Raw genomic sequence first — 17,954 nt, 5'->3', positions numbered from 1 at the left:
TTTATGATATATTAAAAATCAAAATTTTAATTTATATAGTTTAATAATTGTTAAGTCGATTATTAAATTTAAAATTTATTTTTTTAATATTATTGATTTAATCTTAAAAATAGTAATCTAACTCAAATAAAAATTATTTTATTTAGTATGATTGGATTGATCTTAAACATAATACTCTAACTTAAATAAGGTTTCTGGTTCAGAAAAATAAAAAAGTCTCATTTATTATTTCTTCTAAACCAATGAATCCTGGTTGCAACGGTGAACCAGGGCCAGTCCTGAGTAATTCAGACAGAGAATAAAGAAGCACTAATGGGAGCAAGCAAGATAAGAAAACATGCAAGTTGGAACCGGATCCGCGTATAACCGGTTGCATGTCGCTACAAAAGGTCGCTGTTTGTAGTAAAATATTAATAAATGTAAGTGGTGAAGGGATAATATTGGTAATATCATTTTGTCTGTTTGAATATAGTTGCTTTATGTATAAGATTTTAGTCTTTTATATTTGTGATAGTTGTTGGGATATCACTATTAAAAGAATTAATTTCGATGAACAATTTAAGTTAATTTTTGCCTCTTTGATGAGCAGGATACCACTTGTTACAAGTAGAGTGGGACCAATGAAAGTCACCTAAGATGGTTGCTTTTCGAGGAAGTCAAAAAATCAAACCGAACAACTTTCCATGAAAATCTCAGACTGCTGTAAATCACTTCTGGTTATAACCTAGGGAGTGATTTATATTGCTTAACAAAATTAGAGAAACACGTCTTCTGTATTGAAGAGAAATTATAGGATCCATTTAATTTATAATGTAATAACAAATAAATTATTATTTAAAAAAAATGAAAATGAAAGGCCAAAATGAAACTCAGTCCCTCTCACAGAATCTGGATATATATATGAGCACGTATGTGTATTATTCTACTCTTCATCTGCTTTGCGTTTGAAACAGAGCAATATGAAAACAGGCATGGCTGGACAGCGGCATGTGATTTTTTTCTTGGTAAATGTGCATATGGTCATAGTGTTGAGTGTTGTTTCTGGTGTTAGAGGTAAAGATTACATCTCGGCTGTGGGTGATCCAGGAATGAGAAGAGATGGTTTGAGACTCGGATTTGAAGCTTGGAATTTTTGCAATGAGGTCGGTGAAGAAGCTCCCGGCATGGGCAGCCCAAGAGCTGCTGATTGCTTCGATCTATCCACTAAGGTCACGAAATATCGGAAACTCAAGATTTCAACGCAGAGTGTGTCTCACTTTCTATATTTTCATTTCATATATTTATTTCTCTCTTCTCAATCGCTTGAATCATGCGGTTTTGAATCTTTTGAAAAAATGCTTGTGTTATATTTTCTTATTTTCTAAATGTGTTTGCTTGTTGAAGCTCTTGCAAAGAAAAGAATGGGATTACTTTCTAATTACGTACGGAATTGGGTAAATTCACCCATTTACTTTACTAATTTTTCACCTTTATGGAGCAGGTTCTTCTCTTGAACACAAGGTGTCGGAAGCCGTTAACAAACTTGGGGTGGGCACATCATTTCCTGGGCTAAAACCAGTGGCTGTGAACAACACTGACCTTTATGCAGCGGCGAAGGAAATTTACTTGGGATCTTTGTGCGAAGTTGAAGATACCCCAAGCCCATGGCAGTTTTGGATGGTTATGCTGAAAAATGGAAACTATGACGCAACCTCTGGTTTGTGTCCTCAGAATGGGAAAAAGGTACCACCTTTCAAGCCAGGAAGGTTTCCTTGCTTTGGACATGGATGTATGAATCAGCCCATAGTGAGCCATCAGCCAACTCAACTATTCAATGACGGTACAATGAGAGGAAGTTTTAGAGGTACTTATGATTTGGGTGCTGATTTTAGCGGTGGACTTGATGGGATTTCTTCCTATGAGGTAGTTTGGGAGAAGAACGTAGGTGCTGGTAGCTGGGCCTTTAGACATAAGCTCAAGACTTCCAAAAAGTATCCATGGCTGATGCTTTACCTGAGAGCAGACGCCACCAAAGGATTCTCCGGAGGTTACCATTACGATACCAGAGGAATGCTGAAGACGGTAAGTAGATCTGCTCTGAAAATTTAAAATTTTTTTTTAAATTTTAAGCAAAAATACAAATGTGGGGTCTTCATTCTTTTGTCTGTCTTTTCCTATTTTATTTCAATATTCATAATTGCTTTGGTTCTAATTGCTTGTCGTGATAATAAGGGTGGTGATGTTGTTTTCATGGTATTTATGAAAATAAATCATTTGTTTAATAAGTAAAAGAAAGATAAATAGAGAAGTTTATTGTGTTTCTGCGATGTTTGCTAAATTGATGTCAAATCTGGTGTAACTTTGAAGCTGGGCAAGGAGAAATATTAATCTGTCAGTGTCCCTTTCTCGAGTAGAGATTAAAATCGTATGACTCTTCCTGAAGTAAAAGTCAAAATCTAACTTGGAAGGATGTCGTTTTTTTCTTTATTTTTTCTCACTTGCGTCAACGTGAATAAGTTTCCATCGAAGTCACAATGCCGCCGTGGGAAAACAGAGACTTACAGATACAACTTGAGTGTGCGTGTTTGTGTTAGCCTTTTTGAGACGCTACAAGGCAACCTTCTTGTCAAGGTTACCCAGCTAACTGACAAAGAAATAATGCGATGCTTACCTGGGTAATTAATTACAGATCAATGAATTATATCACTTCATTTCAGGTTGAGCTGACTCCAGCTTTGTTTTTGGACTTTCATTTTGTGCTCATTGCTTAGCTTGATTTCCTAATGTATAAATTGACACGAAATTAACAAATTAGGTGTATTGCAGCTTCCAGAGTCACCTAATTTCAAGGTCAGATTGACTTTGGATATCAAAGAAGGGGGAGGACCCCAGAGCCAGTTCTACCTCTTAGATATTGGCAGCTGCTGGAAGAATGATGGTAGTGCCTGTGATGGAGATGTGCTGACAGATGTAACCAGATACAGCGAGATGATCATAAACCCCGCAACTCAAGCTTGGTGCAGCCCTTCATCGATGAAGAATTGCCCACCATATCATATTACTCCTAACAATATAAAGATTTACAGGAATGATACCCGCAACTTCCCATACGGAGCTTACCACTACTACTGTGCTCCCGGGAATGCTCAGCATTTGAAGGAACAAGTGGACACATGTGATCCTTACAGCAATCCTCAGGCACAGGAGATAGTTCAGTTGCTACCTCATCCTATATGGGCTGAATATGGCTACCCAACTAAAAAGGGAGACGGTTGGGTAGGTGACGCAAGAACTTGGGAGCTTGATGTTGGTGGCCTATCCAGTAGATTATACTTCTATCAGGTTAAGATTTTTTTAAACAGCTCATTCAAACCAGCTACTACTACTTATCGGATTCATAGTTTGTGACTTCAAATGGCTTTGTTTTCACTACAGGATCCAGGGACCCAGCCTGCTAGAAGAATATGGACATCAATAGACGTGGGTACCGAAATTTTTGTTAGCAAAAAAGATGAAGTGGCAGAGTGGACACTTAGTGAATTTGATGTTCTTCTCACATAATTCAGGGTTTGTTTTTCACCTTTGAAGACCGAAGTTATAAAGAATATATATGTGATTCTTCAGATAAAGAACCGGGATTGAGAAAGCAAACAAGCCAACAAGGGCAGGGCGTTCCTCATCCTGGAAATTTTATTCATTTACAAGCAGATCAAAGGATCTTAGAAACGATATCATCAGTTTTCACATTGAAAACGCCCAAAAATTGTAGCTTAATTGATGTTTTCAAGTGTTTTTTTTCCTTTCTAGCTAAAGACAATGATGAATGATGCCAAGCAAGACTGTTTTTAAGTCAATAATGTCACCAACTAAAGGAGAAGAGACACAAAGTTTGACGTAGTTATATGACTATGAACATCATAGTCTTCAGACCCTTCCCTACCATGTGATCGAGCACCTAACGTGCAACAGTTTAATTTTCTAAATTCAGAAAAAGACATAAGACGCTTCACCCCCCAAATTTATGTCGAGTTCCAGCCAATCACTTGGCAGATTTCCTGTGTGACATGCCATATGTACGGACACTTGCTACTGAGTTTATCACTGTCTCTGTTCAGGACCCGTGATTACACTGTATCACCGTCACCCTGATTTGAGAAATCATATTTTGCTTGCCGACAGGCCAAAACAATATTATTTTAAAAAAAAAATTGTAGAATTTCACTCCTTTTTTTTTTTTTTTTCACAAAGCCAAGCCCAAACTGACTGGGATTGAGTCCGGTCCTAATCTTAGATAGCCTCGGATAACACCACACTTAATAAGCTTAGTGGAAATTAGATTATGGGTTAGTGTCAGCGTGCCGGTGTGAGGGAAGTGAAGTTTGATTAGAGAAACCCCCTTAGGGCCGAAAATGTTTACTGGGCTGGGTGTTGGATTTAAGGACTCAGTTTTTAGGCAGAAAAAGTATTGGGTCCGTCGAATCCTGTATAAATTTAGAGGTGTGTATTTAGTGCAATAATTAAAAAATAATAGAATTATAATTAATAAAATGATTTTTAAAGTGGTTCAATATATTGTTTAAAAGCTTATGTCTATCATTATGTTATTAGAATTTATGTCTATAATTTGGCAACATAAAAGTATACATGTAAAGTGACATTTTTTTAACTTTTGTATAATCTTTTATTTATACGGCAAGAGAAAGAGATGCGTGTGTAATTGTATAATTAATTATTAAGTTGCAATATAATGAATTTAAACAAATTCATTGTTACAAAAAGTTGACAATTATATGTTTCTGATTTGATAGAACATGATATTTATCCTACAACAGTATAAGATGGAAAAGACATGTGAAGAAAATCGTAACAAAATATATATAACTGTCAAGAGTTATTCTTCCTACGTTCGAGACAAAAGGTATTATACCCACAATTTATAAAAAACTTGTGAATGGATGACATGGCTAATTGTTGAGTGAAGTTCATAGAGTTAGTCGTCTTTTAATGTTATTTTTGTAAGTTTGATTAAAAGAGTGTTTGTTCGCACAAAAACTATCCCCCAATTTCTACAATATGAGTAGGGCTTTAGAAATTTTTTACATATTTGACTAACAAAGTATTTGATTGCACAATAACTATCTTGCTATACAATGTTTGATAGTGCCATGAAGTCGTTTGTTGGTGATGCATGATGCATCATCAAAGAGAATGGGGACTCTCTAACTTCAATTTTTTAGTTTGTCCTCTTGAACCACTAGAATGTTAAGGATTTACTTAAGCATTAATAGTAGGAGGCCCACTAATTTGTTTTCAACCACTTTCTTTAAAAAGGTTTGTCAAATATTTAAGTGGTCACATATATTAGGTCATTGGTTTAATATACGTGTGGTTATTTGTCAAAGACGCTCCTCAAAGCTTGTGGTGGCAACAAGTAGATGGTGTTCTCATTATATGAGTTGTTTTGTACATTGTTAGTTGACATTGCCTTGTTGTAAGTTATGTTATGTATGTCGTTGATTGAGCTCGTTAATAACATCACGATGTGAGTTAAGAATTGCATGTCTTGGGTCGACACAATCGTTACAAAAATTAGCGCTGACATGTTGTACATTGGTGCCTTGATAATAAATGACAGGTTTGTTGCATAAGTTATTTTTCAATACATCAAATAGAGTTTTAGATCTTTGTCACAATAACACTTTCCTATTGTCTCTACTGGTAAAAACATATAGTGACAATGTGAAAAACTCAATATCTTATAACAATTATCAATTAAGAGGGGATTAGAGTTGTTGATGTTGTTTTCGAGCCTTCATTGACAACTTTCAATAATGTATGTTCATTAGGTTATATTAGTTATCTTATCTTACAATTATCCAATAATATTGGTTTTTGACAACAAGATTAAGTGAAATTTGGTACAATTAATTACGAATAAAGTAATGTTATATACACAAATAACAATATATCATTATGTGCTTAAATAGTTAAAATTTAAAGATAAAATAATCTCTAATTATATAATAACATATCGTTATTTATAATAAAGTTATCATATAATTTTATTATTATGAATAATAAAATTATAATAAACATAATGATATTTTTTAAAGTGATTAAATCTATTATTCGAAAGTGTACCTCCATCGTTACTATAATTTCCATATATAATTTAATCGCGCAAGAGTCCTTAAACTAATTTACATGGTTGAATGAATATTAGGGCCACAACGGACGATTGTGTGACCTTATTTGATATTTATATAAGACCAGCAACTTCTGAACTTACACCCTCTTTGTTGTTGGGTATTCCCATTTTTGCCACTTAAAATACCTTTGAAGCCTCGATCTTAAATTTCCAATAAAAATATTTTCTTATCGCGGTAACAAGGTTACGGACCCATTTACGGATTTACCCCAGCATAAATTACCGCAGGGATGTAATCGTCTAAAAAAGGTTAAAACTTACAAATTTAAACCTTGGTTAAACATACTCGCGTCGGATTTGGTTACCCTGAACCTAAAATACTCTTGAGCTGCCAAAATCGAGCGACAAATTTTCAAATAAAAAGACTTTCGAGATCCAGATCTATTTTCAGTTAATCGGGGAAATTTGATTTTCGATTTTTGCCCTTCCTTTATTCTACCTCCGAATCTCAGCAATTGAAAGTCTGAGACCAGTATCGAGTTAGGGTTTCTGGGTAATGTTTCTCACTCTTAGTTTTGACTTCTTATTTTTTCTTTGAGTTGTTCTCTTTTACAGTTCGTTTTCATGTCGGCGGAATTTTTGTGACAATGCAACTTGCGGAAGAGATTTGTATAAAGAAAACTCTTTTTTTGATATGTGTATACAGTGTACACTATGATTCATCAATAAATTATTGGTTGATATTCGTGCTTTCTTTAGGGTTTTAACAATAATAGTGTTCAAGTTTAGGGTTTTTAATGAGAAATATGACCTTTCGAAACCCTAGTTTTCCTTTCTTTGTGGGTTTCGTTTCCGCTAACCTTTCTTTGAACCGGATGTTTTATATTCTGTCTTAAATTGAGAATTTTAATTTTTTGATATTGACGGCTGGAGAGTGGAAACTTGTTACACCAAATGTAATTTGGTTTGTTACGGTTCAAATATCACCAACACTTGCAGTAGGAATTTTGCATGGATTTGATTGTTGAGCCCAATACATATAAATATTCAGTGTGCATACAAAAATATCACGCGATAAATATCTAATATGCTATGCTTGTGCGTGATAAACTTTTTGCTTTTGAACGCAATCTCCATCGAGTGATAACATGCTTCTGATAAATTTGAAATTTAGTAAACAGAGTAAGCATGTTGAGAGCACACAATATGGTGGTTTTACAAATCATATATACTGATGTAATATTTACTGTTGTAAACAGAGTAAGTATGCTGAGAGCACACAATATGGTTTTAAAAATCATGTCTACTAATGTAATATTGACTGTTGTAAATTGAGTAAAGCTTTCATTGATTGTATTTTATTCTTTTGATATATATGATTATTTATTTTCTTCATACAGTTATCGGTGCAAGCCTTGAAACCATGGTTAAGAGAAAGCTTGTTGTTATATGTCAATCGGGTGGTAAGTTTACCACATCCAGTGATGGTTCATTGTCATATAATGGTGGGGAGGCACATGCTATCACTGTAAGCAGTGAAAGTAAATTTGATGAATTAAAGTTAGAGATGGCAGATATGTGGAACTATGATCCCAATGCCTTGACCATGAAATATTTTCTCCCAAATAACAAGAAGACACTCATCACCATATCGAGCAACAAAGATATACAACACATGATTGATTTTCATGAAAATTCTGCAACCGTTGATATATATGTGATGAAAGATGACAATCCAACAACTGATGTCTCACCGGCGCCAATGCCTCGCAATAGGTAGTATGTGCAATTTAAGTCTGGATAAGGAAGAATTGCTCTTATTTAGCTTTTGGGGTTATGTTTAAATTATCTTGTGTCTAATTTTTTTTATTCACCCATGTGTGTACATAGGATTCGTGGTCAGAGTTTAGACGAGCATTTAGTACAACTGTGGCATGACATATCTTTGACCTTTGTTATTTCAGGTCCAGAAAGACAACTGTTTCTGAGTCTGTCACCCCTCACAGTAATTCAATTCCTGATGCTTCTATTTCTGAAGAAACTGGGCAACTCAGCACCATGACTCCGCCACCTTCTAATGCTGAGAGCTTTTTGCTAGTCGATAACTTAAATCTGGAAGTTTCTAATGTTGGGGATGCTGAGCAGCAGGAACTGCTCAAAATATGGAAGAATGGCATAACTGGTCTGCACCAGCAGTTCAATAGTGTTCATGAATTCCGTGAAGCATTAAGTAGATATTCCATTGCTCATGGCTTCTCATACACTTATAAGAAAAATGAAGGTAGGCGTGTAACTGTTCATTGCAAAGGTGAAGGCTGTCCTTGGAGAATTCATGCATCAAGAGTGGCAACCACACAGTTATTCCGAATTAAAAAAATGATTGAAACACATACATGTGGAGCTGGTACTGATGCAGCAAATCGTCCCCAGGCATCCAGGAAATTGCTGGCATCCATTGTCAGGGAAAAGTTGCTGGAAACCCCTCATTCTAAACCAAGAGAAATCGCTGAAGAAATTCGTCGGGATTTTGGAATTGAATTAAGATATTGTCAAGCATGGCGTGGGGTAGAGACTGCCAGGAAGGAGCTTCAAGGATCATGCAAAGATTCATACAATCAGTTGCCCTGGTTAAGCCAGAAGATAGTGGAGACAAATCCAGGTAGTGTAGTCAGTCTCAATTCAAGGGAGGACTTAAGTTTCCACCAATTCTTTGTTGCCTTTCATGCCTCACTCGTTGGATTCCAGAATGGTTGCCGCCCCCTTATATTCCTTGATACTACGACTATTAGATCAAAGTTTCAGTCAGAGCTACTTACTGCTACAGCATTGGACGGGAATGATGGATTCTTTCCCATTGCTTTGGCTGTAGTAGATGTTGTGAATGATGCTAATTGGCAATGGTTCTTGATGCAACTAAAATCTGCACTGACAACAATCTGCCAACCAATAACATTTGTGGCAGATAGACTGATGGGGCTAAGGCAATCTATTCCCTTGATTTTTGAGAATTCTTTCCATGGTTATTGTGTTGATCATCTTATTGAGGAGTTGAAGCAGCAGTTTGATAAAACATATACTCAGGAAGTGGTACCTGTGGTTATTGCTCATATGGAAGATGCCGCCCAGGCTGCCACACTTGACGGATTTAGAAAAAGCATTCAGAGCATTAAAAGTATCTCTCCTGAGGCATGTGATTGGATTTTGCGAACTGAACCTGAACATTGGGCAAATGCACTTTTTGAAGGTTCACGATACAACCACAATGTGTGTGGTGTTGCTAAGTCATTTTATAGTTGGGTGAGTGAGCTTCCTGCATTACCAATACTACATGTTGTTGATACTATTCGCTGTAATATTATGGAGCTGATGTACAATTGCAGGGTGGAGTCAAATCAGTGGCTGACAAGATTGACTCCATCTTTGGAAGATCAATTGCAGAAAGAGATTTTCAAAGCACAGTCTCTTCAAGTCTTATTAGGACTGAGTAGTTCTTTTGAGGTTCACGATAGTCTGGGTGCAATGCATGTTGTGAATGTTGATCTCTGGGACTGTAGTTGCAGAGAATGGCAACTTAATGGTTACCCATGTTCCCATGCTGTGGCTGTCCTTCAACATATTGGCAAAGATTTGTATGATTATTGCTCCAAATATTATACGACTGATGCGTACCGGTTAACATATTCAGAGACAATTAATCCAATTTCAACTGCTGATAAGCCTGTGCATAAAGAATCTACACCTGTTCAAATACACCCTCCTCCTCTGCTCCAGCAATATGGCCCTCCCAAGAGAAGAAGAATACGATCGATAGGTGTTGTCAAGAGGCCTCTTCGCTGCAGCAAGTGCAATGGAATGGGGCACAACAAATCAACATGCCATGTAAATTCATAGGTGCTGCGTACCATGTCATGTTGCAGGCTACTTGTACAGCGCCTGGTGTTAGTCAATATGGAGCTAGAGTCCTGAGATATATGGATGGAGTAGATGGATAATTGAGCTTTAACTTTAATGTAAGGATTTGGAGAACTTGTTTTTGGTGGGATGTGAATGCCAAATTTATTTTTAGCAGATATGTTTCTTTTTGTTACCTACCATCAGCTGGCAGAAATACTCATTTTTCTGATTTGTCATAGGCCAGGCCTTATGTTTGTGATTAGGTTGTATTCTTTACCTCTAGGTTCCTATAATGTTTTGTTTGACTGACTGGTGTAATGTTTTATTTTAGCATTAGCTCTTAGCTCCATGAATTTCTTCTTTTATCGTTTAAATCAAATTCAGGGAACTTCTTATTTACATGGAAAATCCAGTGGGGTTGATATGATGGCTGCATAGTAACTGAACTACCGAGAGGGAGCATTTTTGGTGGTCCAAGTTTTCATTATCAGGGTCCCATAAACACATAGACTTAAGTTTGTAAGGCACAACATCTCGTCTGGACAATTTCTATTTCTACAATCCAAATATATTTGTTGCTTCATCTCCATTAACAATACAGATATTTGGTATTTTGTTTTATGAAAGAATCTGTTCTTTATTACTTGCGACAGTACCATAATTGACAATTTGACAGTAGTACAAGAAAGTGCGCAGTACACTCAATTTCAAATTTGGAAAGAAAGCGAGTAGTACATGAAGGCGAAGCAGAATTTGATAGTACATGTGTGTACTTCCTTTGTGGCTATAAAGGCCCAATAAGACGGCATACGCCCAAGGCAGAAACCTCCAGTTTGGCGTTGGCTTGCAGAAGGCAACAATGAGATGCTTATTTAGCTCACAGGTTGTAAGGTAAAGTAAAATTTAGAAAGAGAAGCAAGAGACAAAGGCAGGGAACAGGCAGAGCATGGATGAAACTATTAACCGATTACCTGTTTTGGCTCCACCCATGCACTGCCTCTTCCCTGGCTCTGGCTTCTTTTTCTCCTCTTTTATTCCATCACTCTACTACAGCCATTTATTTTAACAATCATGATTTTCCTTGGCATTATTTGTGATTTTCTTTTGTGCTTAAGCGATAATGGATTGGTTCCAGTGAAGGAAAATGCAGATCAAGCAGAGAATGTGGTTGTGTCCTCCATCCCATCAACAATTCAATTCGGTTATTGTAATGAGATGTTGGGCAGCATTATTTGATGATTTTAAATATTCAAGTTGTGGAATATAAATTTAGTTATGGTATTTCCAAAGCCTTTGGTATCCGTATTGTTCACCAGCTTACTTGTAACCATTTCAAATATAAAATGCAAATACAGCTAATTGATGTTGAGATTTCCAGGCATTTGTGGCCCCATTCAACGGAAATTAGGCCTCAAAATCACCGTCACTGTGATGACAAGTTGACAACTTCCATCAAATCTTTTATGACTTTTTCACCATTCTCTTACCAACCAGGCTAAATTATGCTCGCAGCAACAGTGAAGCCGCCAGCATAGTTTAATTTAACCAATCCATGATACTGGCCGGCCAGCTTTTGAAATTCTCGACATAAAAAAATTGCAGTTATAATCAGCTATCAAGCCAAACGGGACACCATGGACTAATATTACAACTGAAAAGTTCAAAAACCAATTAATTACAGCATGGAAGGTCATTTCAATCATTTCATGACAATTTCCTGTTCACAAAGTGGGGATAGATTAAACTTAATAAACGATCGACACAGTTCCAGAACTGATGAAGTTAAACCCAATTCATTACCTTTGTTGATGCTAACTAGGCCTGAGCCTTTATAGAAATCAATTAACTTGGCCCCGGCGATCAATTTACATTCAGTTGAACCAGCAAGCTGCATCCAAAGATATTGTAAAAATCCCAAGTTGTAATGGAAGAACATAAGTCTCATTAATGTATCAATGCCACTGCAAGAATTATAAAGTAATTTAAATTAAAGGTTCACAAGTGTTATATAGGTTATCTAAACTTTCTTTTTGAAAGTTCTAATACTTTACCAATTTTTGTTAACCCTTAATATTAAAAGGTGAAAGGTAAGAATTAAGAAGTGGATCATCATTCAGTTACTAACTAATTTTCAAGTTGATGGGATGAGAAAATGAACCGGTGTGAATTCCAACTATAATCACAACATCTTAGTAATATAGAGTATTTTTGTATTTTCACTATGTCTATCCTAAAAAATAAAAATTTAACAAGCAGAACCATTAGAATAAAAGAGGGACAGTGTCATTAAGGTAAAAATCGGTGGGAAATACATCATTCTGCCTTTGATATGTTCTACTAGAGTTTTCGAGCCCGATCACGTTTCAGCTGTACCGGGTTCTAGTTCCTTGTACACTATGTGGGCAAAATTCCAAGTCCTTTTGACAATTTATTTTGTTAACAGAAAGCGTAGACATTACATATGAATTGGGAGGCTGCTCTTTATTTTTATATCTTTGTAGAAAACTATTTTTGGGGTTCTGACTTCCAGAAGTTGGTGTGCTGTGGGCTGTGGCCTAATGTTTTAGATACTATCCGTGAGACCATATTTTCCAGGAAGAATAATGGGAAACTTCTTTTCTCTATAATTGCTCCTACAATAAAATAAAACTCAGACAAGACTGCTAATTTCAAACTCTGTTAAAGTACATTAGAACCAGATTTTAAAGTAAGAATATTTGTTGAAGAATTAAAGTAATTCCTCCTATAGTTACAGTCTAATGGCTCTCAAAATGTTGTATGATGCATCAACTAAGGCCAGAAACAGAAGCAAATGATTGAACATGATGGGCAAGAATAAAGAACAGAAAAGAAGCAAAGGTATTCAGTTACAAAGAGAAATTAGGTTCCATACTTGTTATCTTCGTCGGTCCAACATACAGATTGCGTACAGTCAACTTGACCACACGGCTGAGTTTCTCCAAGTTTGTGGTCTAATTTACCGGACTCTATAAACTGCAAATCCTCAAGAAGAATCACATAATGTTTCTTAACTTCCTCTACACTTTTCTTGCCACCAACCATGGCTGCTACCACATCCCACCGATCTGGGTCTTCTTCATCAACTACTGCTAAAGCCACCTCGAACATCTTGTTCTCCTCCCAACTCCACCCACATAGAACTCTTGGAAACTCATCCATCTCACCACACACACTTTGCTTCTGAGAATAATAAGAATCACTGGTTTTATTTTTTTTTTACTTTCCAGTACTCAGGGAAGAAGCAGAAGTAATGGGGTGAGAATCTTTTCCTGTACCTTATTTGAATACTGTTGAACACCCCTGAGTTTGGGGAGAGTCAGGTAGATGCCTTGGAGCTGCAAATCTTCTCTTTTTGTCTGTTTTTAAGGTGTTTTTGTGTCAGAGACAAATTGGCCCCCCTTCCACAAAGGTATAATATAAATTATAAACTCGTCTTGTGTATAGAATAATGCTAGTTTGATCCCCTCAGTCCAAAACAGGAAATCAATGATCAAAAACCGACAAACCCAAAATACTACATCAACCATTTCTTGCAATGCCCAGAATGTCATTTTTTAAAACAATTCTAGCGTTGGATTCCAATTGGATCCGGATATATAGCATCACGTGTAATTTTAGTGTAAGGTAAAGGTTAAACCAATTGTGGAAAAAAAAAACACAGACAGATAATAACTTAAGCCAATCAGTTTATTCCAAAATTTCCTTCCTTGCAAGAAACGAAAGTGACTTCTGTGGGTGGTATTACACGTTAGCTGATAATTTATTTATAAATCTAGCAATCACAATTCACTGAGGGGTCACTTTCAGAGACTTTTTTATTGGTAGAAAGACTTGGTTGTGAGAGACAGTCTCTAAATTAATGGCCTTATCTATGAAGTTTCATGATACGATATCTTGGCAGGTGAAAAACTCTCACACAAAAACCATTTTTTTTTTCTTTTCCTTGTATATCAAACTTTCTTTTTAGTTAGCTTCTTTTTAGGTATGCTCATCTGCCTCCTTCAATCAAGACATTTCGGGACCCAGTAGACATGTGCCATACCTTCCCCTTCGTGTTAAAATTGTTCATGAGAGAATTCGTTTGTTATCAGAAAACTAGTAAAAAAAAATTTTACTTCCCAAAATTACTAGTCCAGGGAAAGTTGCAACAATCTCATCTAAAACCCCACAGGGATAAACCCTGTCCCTCTTCTACAAGCTTTTATAATTATGTATTACAACTTACCATAATTTTTTTCATTTTTTAGCCAGGATATTCTATTCTTTTTGCGGGGTCTATCAATAATCATTTTTATTATCAACTTGGACGTATGGGGCAACCAGACGATTCTCTTGATGAGACCTGGATGACGATTTTGAACTCTCAATTTCACCTATAGTTTTGTCACTCATTATACCCTAACAAGAAAGTAATCTAGATCTCTAATTGAAAAGTAACTTTTTCTTCTTAAGAAGGATGAGAAAACTTCACCAAATCAAACAACTTATTTAAGTAATAAGAAAGGTTTATTCTTACAAAAAAAAAAAAACAACCAAAAATACTCTTATGAGGCTAACCATTCAAGTTTTAAAACAAATAATCTACTAAAACTTAGCACCATTCAGTAATACTATCAAAAATAGGTCCTGGGTAAAGACCTTCGCTAGTATCACCGACTAGAACTGAATGAGGCAATTGCATCCATTTCCTGCTGTAAAAGAAGAGCATCTATGAAGATATCAAGATTTTCTCCCTGCATCACATCACTTATTGCATGATGAGTGATGCTAACACGATGATCTGTGACACGCCCTTGAGGGAAGTTGTAAGTTCGGATACGCTCCGATCTATCACCACTACCGATCTGTTTACAGTGATAAGATCCTTTCATCATTCTGGAAAATAACCAAAAAAAAATAGTAAACTTGCTCATCTTTATGTCACAGTCACTCTTACCTGCTCTGATCGAAGTTTTGATCTACTCATCTGAATTCTTAACCTTTCCATTTCATACAACTTTGCGCATAGAACCTTAAGTGCTTTAGCTTTGTTCTGTTGTAAAGACCAAAAAGACAAAAGACCCATAAACAAGGAAAAACCAAAATTGATGATACAAAAAGCACCCAACCCACAGATTACTGTATATAGGTTACTTAATACTGAGGGATGATACTGTGTCGCAGCTATACTAGAGACTTGACATCAATAAATTTCACATAAATGGTGCAATAATTCAAGATCCATTGCCTGTAAAACTACGTTCTCATTTTCTCCCCTTTTATGATTCATAGATGTAACTCAGTTCATGCTAACTTAATGAAATACGAAAAAGTAAAAAGGAGGTCATCTGACAAGTTTATATCATTAGGGACTTAGAATTTCAATATTTACAATTAACAAGTCATCTTTCTATATATTTCATAAACGGGAAATGAAATTGAAGGAAACCTAACACTCGAACATAGGCCTTACTATAACATGTTATGAAGGAATGGTGATCAACAAACTGATCCAACTGACATATTTTAATTGATGACTCAGGAATGTTGCTCAAAAATCTTTACCATGTGTTGAGATCGTTCGTCTTGGATGGACACAGTCATCCCTGTTGGAATATGAGTTATTCGGACAGCACTATTGGTAGTATTTGCATGCTGACCACCTGAACCACCAGATCTATAGGTATCAATCCTCAAATCTTCATTCCTCAACTGGACATCTACCTGCAAATCCTCAAAACATAGAGATCAATGAGATTGAGCATCATAAAACATTATAATACTTTCAATACTGCAATAGTGACAGTTGTAATGAAAAATGACCATGAAATTGTGGCACCATAACAAATATTATCATTAAATCAACTTCAATTTGTTTAGCACCTCATCAGCCTGAGGAAGGATAGCAACAGAGACAGCACTGGTATGAACTCGTCCAGACTTCTCTGTCACAGGAACACGCTGCAAAATGATAACTGTTTATAATTTCTGCTACGATACCATACATTGCAAGTAAAATGGCTTACAGTTGAAACCTGAACTCTATGAATTCCACTCTCAAATTTAAGTTTCCCATAGACACCAGCTCCTGAGATTGCTGCACTAGCTTCCTGGTTAAGAAAAAGTATTAATTATAGGTTGTAACCTATTCTACAACTGAAAGATTCACATCTGATAAAAATGGGCTCATGAAAATTCACAGGATGGAAGACATACTTTGTATCCTCTCAGATCAGACTCTGTTACATCTACAACATCAAATTTCCAACCTTTCTTCTGAGAGTATCTCTCATACCTGAGTATTTCAAACAAGGTTGTGATTCTTGAAAAGGTCCTTGATATGCAAGAATTATGACTGAATATAATAACCAGGTCAGGTTGTAGAAACTTACATTTTAAATATGTCCATTGCAAACAAAGAGGCCTCTTCCCCTCCTGTTCCTGTTTTAAACTTTGTCAAAAGAAAAAGAAGAGGAAGAACATAAAGAGAGGGAGAGAGAGAAAAACGCTGAAAATAAGGGCCACAGATTGACACCAAAATGCAATGGAATTTGCATAAAGCTGCCTGTCTAGATCATTGTCACTTACCAGCTCTCACCTCCAAAATGCAGTCCCTCTCGTCAGCATCATCCTTAGGAAGCATAGACTTGAGCAGCAAACACTGTAACCTTTTCTCTTCTTCAACAGCTTGATTCAATTCCTCTGTTGCCATATCAAGCATGCCTTTATCCTCAGGACATTCAGCCATCAGTGACTTCAACTCATCAATCTCCTACACGTTTCATTTGGCAAAAATAAGAAATTTACCAAAAAATAGTTTCATATTTCATGGGCATATCATATTTCTCTGAGTGGATGAATGACTTCAAGGTGTTACGGGAGTTCACCTTCTGTTTGGTCCTCAATTCATTTAGAAGTTCCATTGAACCCCTTATTTTCCGAAGCTCTTTATTAGCACTAGCATACTCTGTTGGTGAAACTTCCGGCTGTCTTCACAAATCGAAACAGAACAAAACAAGCTCAATACCATTTAAAGTCTTCAAGCAACGGAAGACAAACACTAGAAAACGCATAATAATATTGAAACCCAAATTAAATCAGTATGGATAAAAAAAATATAGAACTAAAAAAAATTTAAAACTGTGGATCCATAATATATACCCGATTTATGATATTCTCAAGACAAGCACTCCTGCGCTCTATGGCCAATAGCTTTTGTCCAATTATTTTGATAAGTTCATTCGAGAGTTGAGGTTGCATTTCTAACATCATCCCCACCAAACCATTCAAATATTGTCAATTCTCAAAACTCTTAAGCACAATAAACTACACGGTCACTGTAACAAGTTAATCCATAAGAATAAGAAGGCAAAAATGCTAGGGTTTATTAATCGTTATACAATGGAGTAATTGAAACTCACCAGTTGAGTAAAAACGAAGAACGGAGAGTGAAGTGATAGCCCATGCTGATCTTTGATTCAGATGATTTGAATGTGAAATTGATGAAATAGATCGTAACTCCTTTAAAGCCGAAAACATATTCTTCCACATGAATCCTCCATTCACTTTTCTCATCTTCTTAACTCTTCAGCGTTCGTATGTCCTCAATTAGAATTTCGACACCAAATACTCAGCTCAAACCAAACCAACTTAATTGCTAGTGACCATACAAGAAAAACCTTTTTCTTGTCCCGTAAACGTACAAAACGCTGCGTAAATGCAGTCTCCGTCACCCCGCTCTCCGCTTCATACTAGGTAATAGACCCTCCCCTCTGCCACCCCTAAACTTTTCGGTTAATGTATAGTCCTCGGGAGGATTTTCTAACCTTGTATATCTATTTAATCAAAAGATTTTATTTACCTTTTTATGGTTTTTTATGTGTGTTATTTAAAATTCTGTTTCATATTTTGAAAAGGAATTTTAAAATTTTAA

The 17,954-nt window shown here is 36.1% G+C and overlaps 4 protein-coding genes across 9 annotated transcripts; 2 read left to right on the top strand and 2 right to left on the bottom strand.

Annotated features, from left to right (window-relative positions):
* Positions 1–797: 797 nt before the first annotated feature.
* Positions 798–3,827, top strand: LOC123215557. Its single transcript, XM_044635708.1, has 4 exons — positions 798–1,245; positions 1,481–2,061; positions 2,806–3,321; positions 3,415–3,827. Exons 1-4 carry the CDS (start codon positions 960–962, stop codon positions 3,538–3,540), a joined length of 1,509 nt encoding a protein of 502 aa, XP_044491643.1. The 5' UTR covers positions 798–959; the 3' UTR covers positions 3,541–3,827.
* A 2,641-nt stretch (positions 3,828–6,468) lies between these two features.
* Positions 6,469–10,370, top strand: LOC123216125. The gene is made up of 3 exons (XM_044636489.1): positions 6,469–6,680; positions 7,528–7,903; positions 8,092–10,370. The coding sequence occupies exons 2-3, from the start codon at positions 7,551–7,553 to the stop codon at positions 10,016–10,018; spliced, it is 2,280 nt and encodes a 759-aa protein (XP_044492424.1). The 5' UTR covers positions 6,469–6,680; positions 7,528–7,550; the 3' UTR covers positions 10,019–10,370.
* Positions 10,371–11,623: 1,253 nt separating this feature from the next.
* On the bottom strand, positions 11,624–13,527 carry LOC123216127 (protein RADIALIS-like 4). Its single transcript, XM_044636496.1, has 2 exons — positions 12,915–13,527; positions 11,624–11,909 (listed from the first exon to the last, which is right to left on the bottom strand). The coding sequence occupies exons 1-2, from the start codon at positions 13,199–13,201 to the stop codon at positions 11,882–11,884; spliced, it is 315 nt and encodes a 104-aa protein (XP_044492431.1). The 5' UTR covers positions 13,202–13,527; the 3' UTR covers positions 11,624–11,881.
* A 981-nt stretch (positions 13,528–14,508) lies between these two features.
* LOC123216126 (peptide chain release factor 1, mitochondrial) lies at positions 14,509–17,838 on the bottom strand. 6 transcript variants are annotated; one of them, XM_044636490.1, is made up of 11 exons: positions 17,443–17,838; positions 17,183–17,283; positions 16,909–17,007; positions 16,610–16,793; positions 16,414–16,462; positions 16,238–16,316; positions 16,048–16,131; positions 15,905–15,982; positions 15,587–15,745; positions 14,979–15,074; positions 14,509–14,886 (listed from the first exon to the last, which is right to left on the bottom strand). In XM_044636490.1, the coding sequence occupies exons 1-11, from the start codon at positions 17,594–17,596 to the stop codon at positions 14,692–14,694; spliced, it is 1,278 nt and encodes a 425-aa protein (XP_044492425.1). In that variant the 5' UTR covers positions 17,597–17,838; the 3' UTR covers positions 14,509–14,691. The 6 variants fall into 6 exon arrangements, with proteins under 6 accessions (XP_044492425.1, XP_044492428.1, XP_044492429.1 ...); XM_044636493.1 differs by having other exon boundaries at positions 16,057–16,131; XM_044636494.1 differs by having other exon boundaries at positions 16,063–16,131.
* Between the last annotated feature and the right edge of the window lie 116 nt (positions 17,839–17,954).

The sequence above is a fragment of the Mangifera indica genome, chromosome 5, assembly GCF_011075055.1.
Source record: "Mangifera indica cultivar Alphonso chromosome 5, CATAS_Mindica_2.1, whole genome shotgun sequence".
NCBI lineage: Eukaryota > Viridiplantae > Streptophyta > Magnoliopsida > Sapindales > Anacardiaceae > Mangifera > Mangifera indica.
Note: the sequence above shows the minus strand (reverse complement) of the source record. Positions and strands in the feature narration are given on the sequence as shown.

Bases quoted from the DNA above. Each gene is read 5' to 3' on its own strand.
- LOC123215557 (XM_044635708.1), top strand. From the start codon at position 960: ATGAAAACAGGCATGGCTGGACAGCGGCATGTGATTTTTTTCTTGGTA. The intron at 1,246-1,480 runs GTGTGTCTCACT...TTTATGGAGCAG, and splicing joins ACTCAAGATTTCAACGCAGA to GTTCTTCTCTTGAACACAAG. The intron at 3,322-3,414 runs GTTAAGATTTTT...TTTTCACTACAG, and splicing joins GTAGATTATACTTCTATCAG to GATCCAGGGACCCAGCCTGC.
- LOC123216125 (XM_044636489.1), top strand. From the start codon at position 7,551: ATGGTTAAGAGAAAGCTTGTTGTTATATGTCAATCGGGTGGTAAGTTT. The intron at 7,904-8,091 runs GTAGTATGTGCA...TTGTTATTTCAG, and splicing joins GCGCCAATGCCTCGCAATAG to GTCCAGAAAGACAACTGTTT.
- LOC123216127 (XM_044636496.1), bottom strand. From the start codon at position 13,201: ATGGATGAGTTTCCAAGAGTTCTATGTGGGTGGAGTTGGGAGGAGAAC. The intron at 11,910-12,914 runs GTATGGAACCTA...CTTTGGATGCAG, and splicing joins TGGACCGACGAAGATAACAA to CTTGCTGGTTCAACTGAATG.
- LOC123216126 (XM_044636490.1), bottom strand. From the start codon at position 17,596: ATGAGAAAAGTGAATGGAGGATTCATGTGGAAGAATATGTTTTCGGCT. The intron at 15,075-15,586 runs GTAAAGATTTTT...TCTTTACAACAG, and splicing joins ACGAACGATCTCAACACATG to AACAAAGCTAAAGCACTTAA. The intron at 14,887-14,978 runs GTAAGAGTGACT...CACTGTAAACAG, and splicing joins CAAAACTTCGATCAGAGCAG to ATCGGTAGTGGTGATAGATC.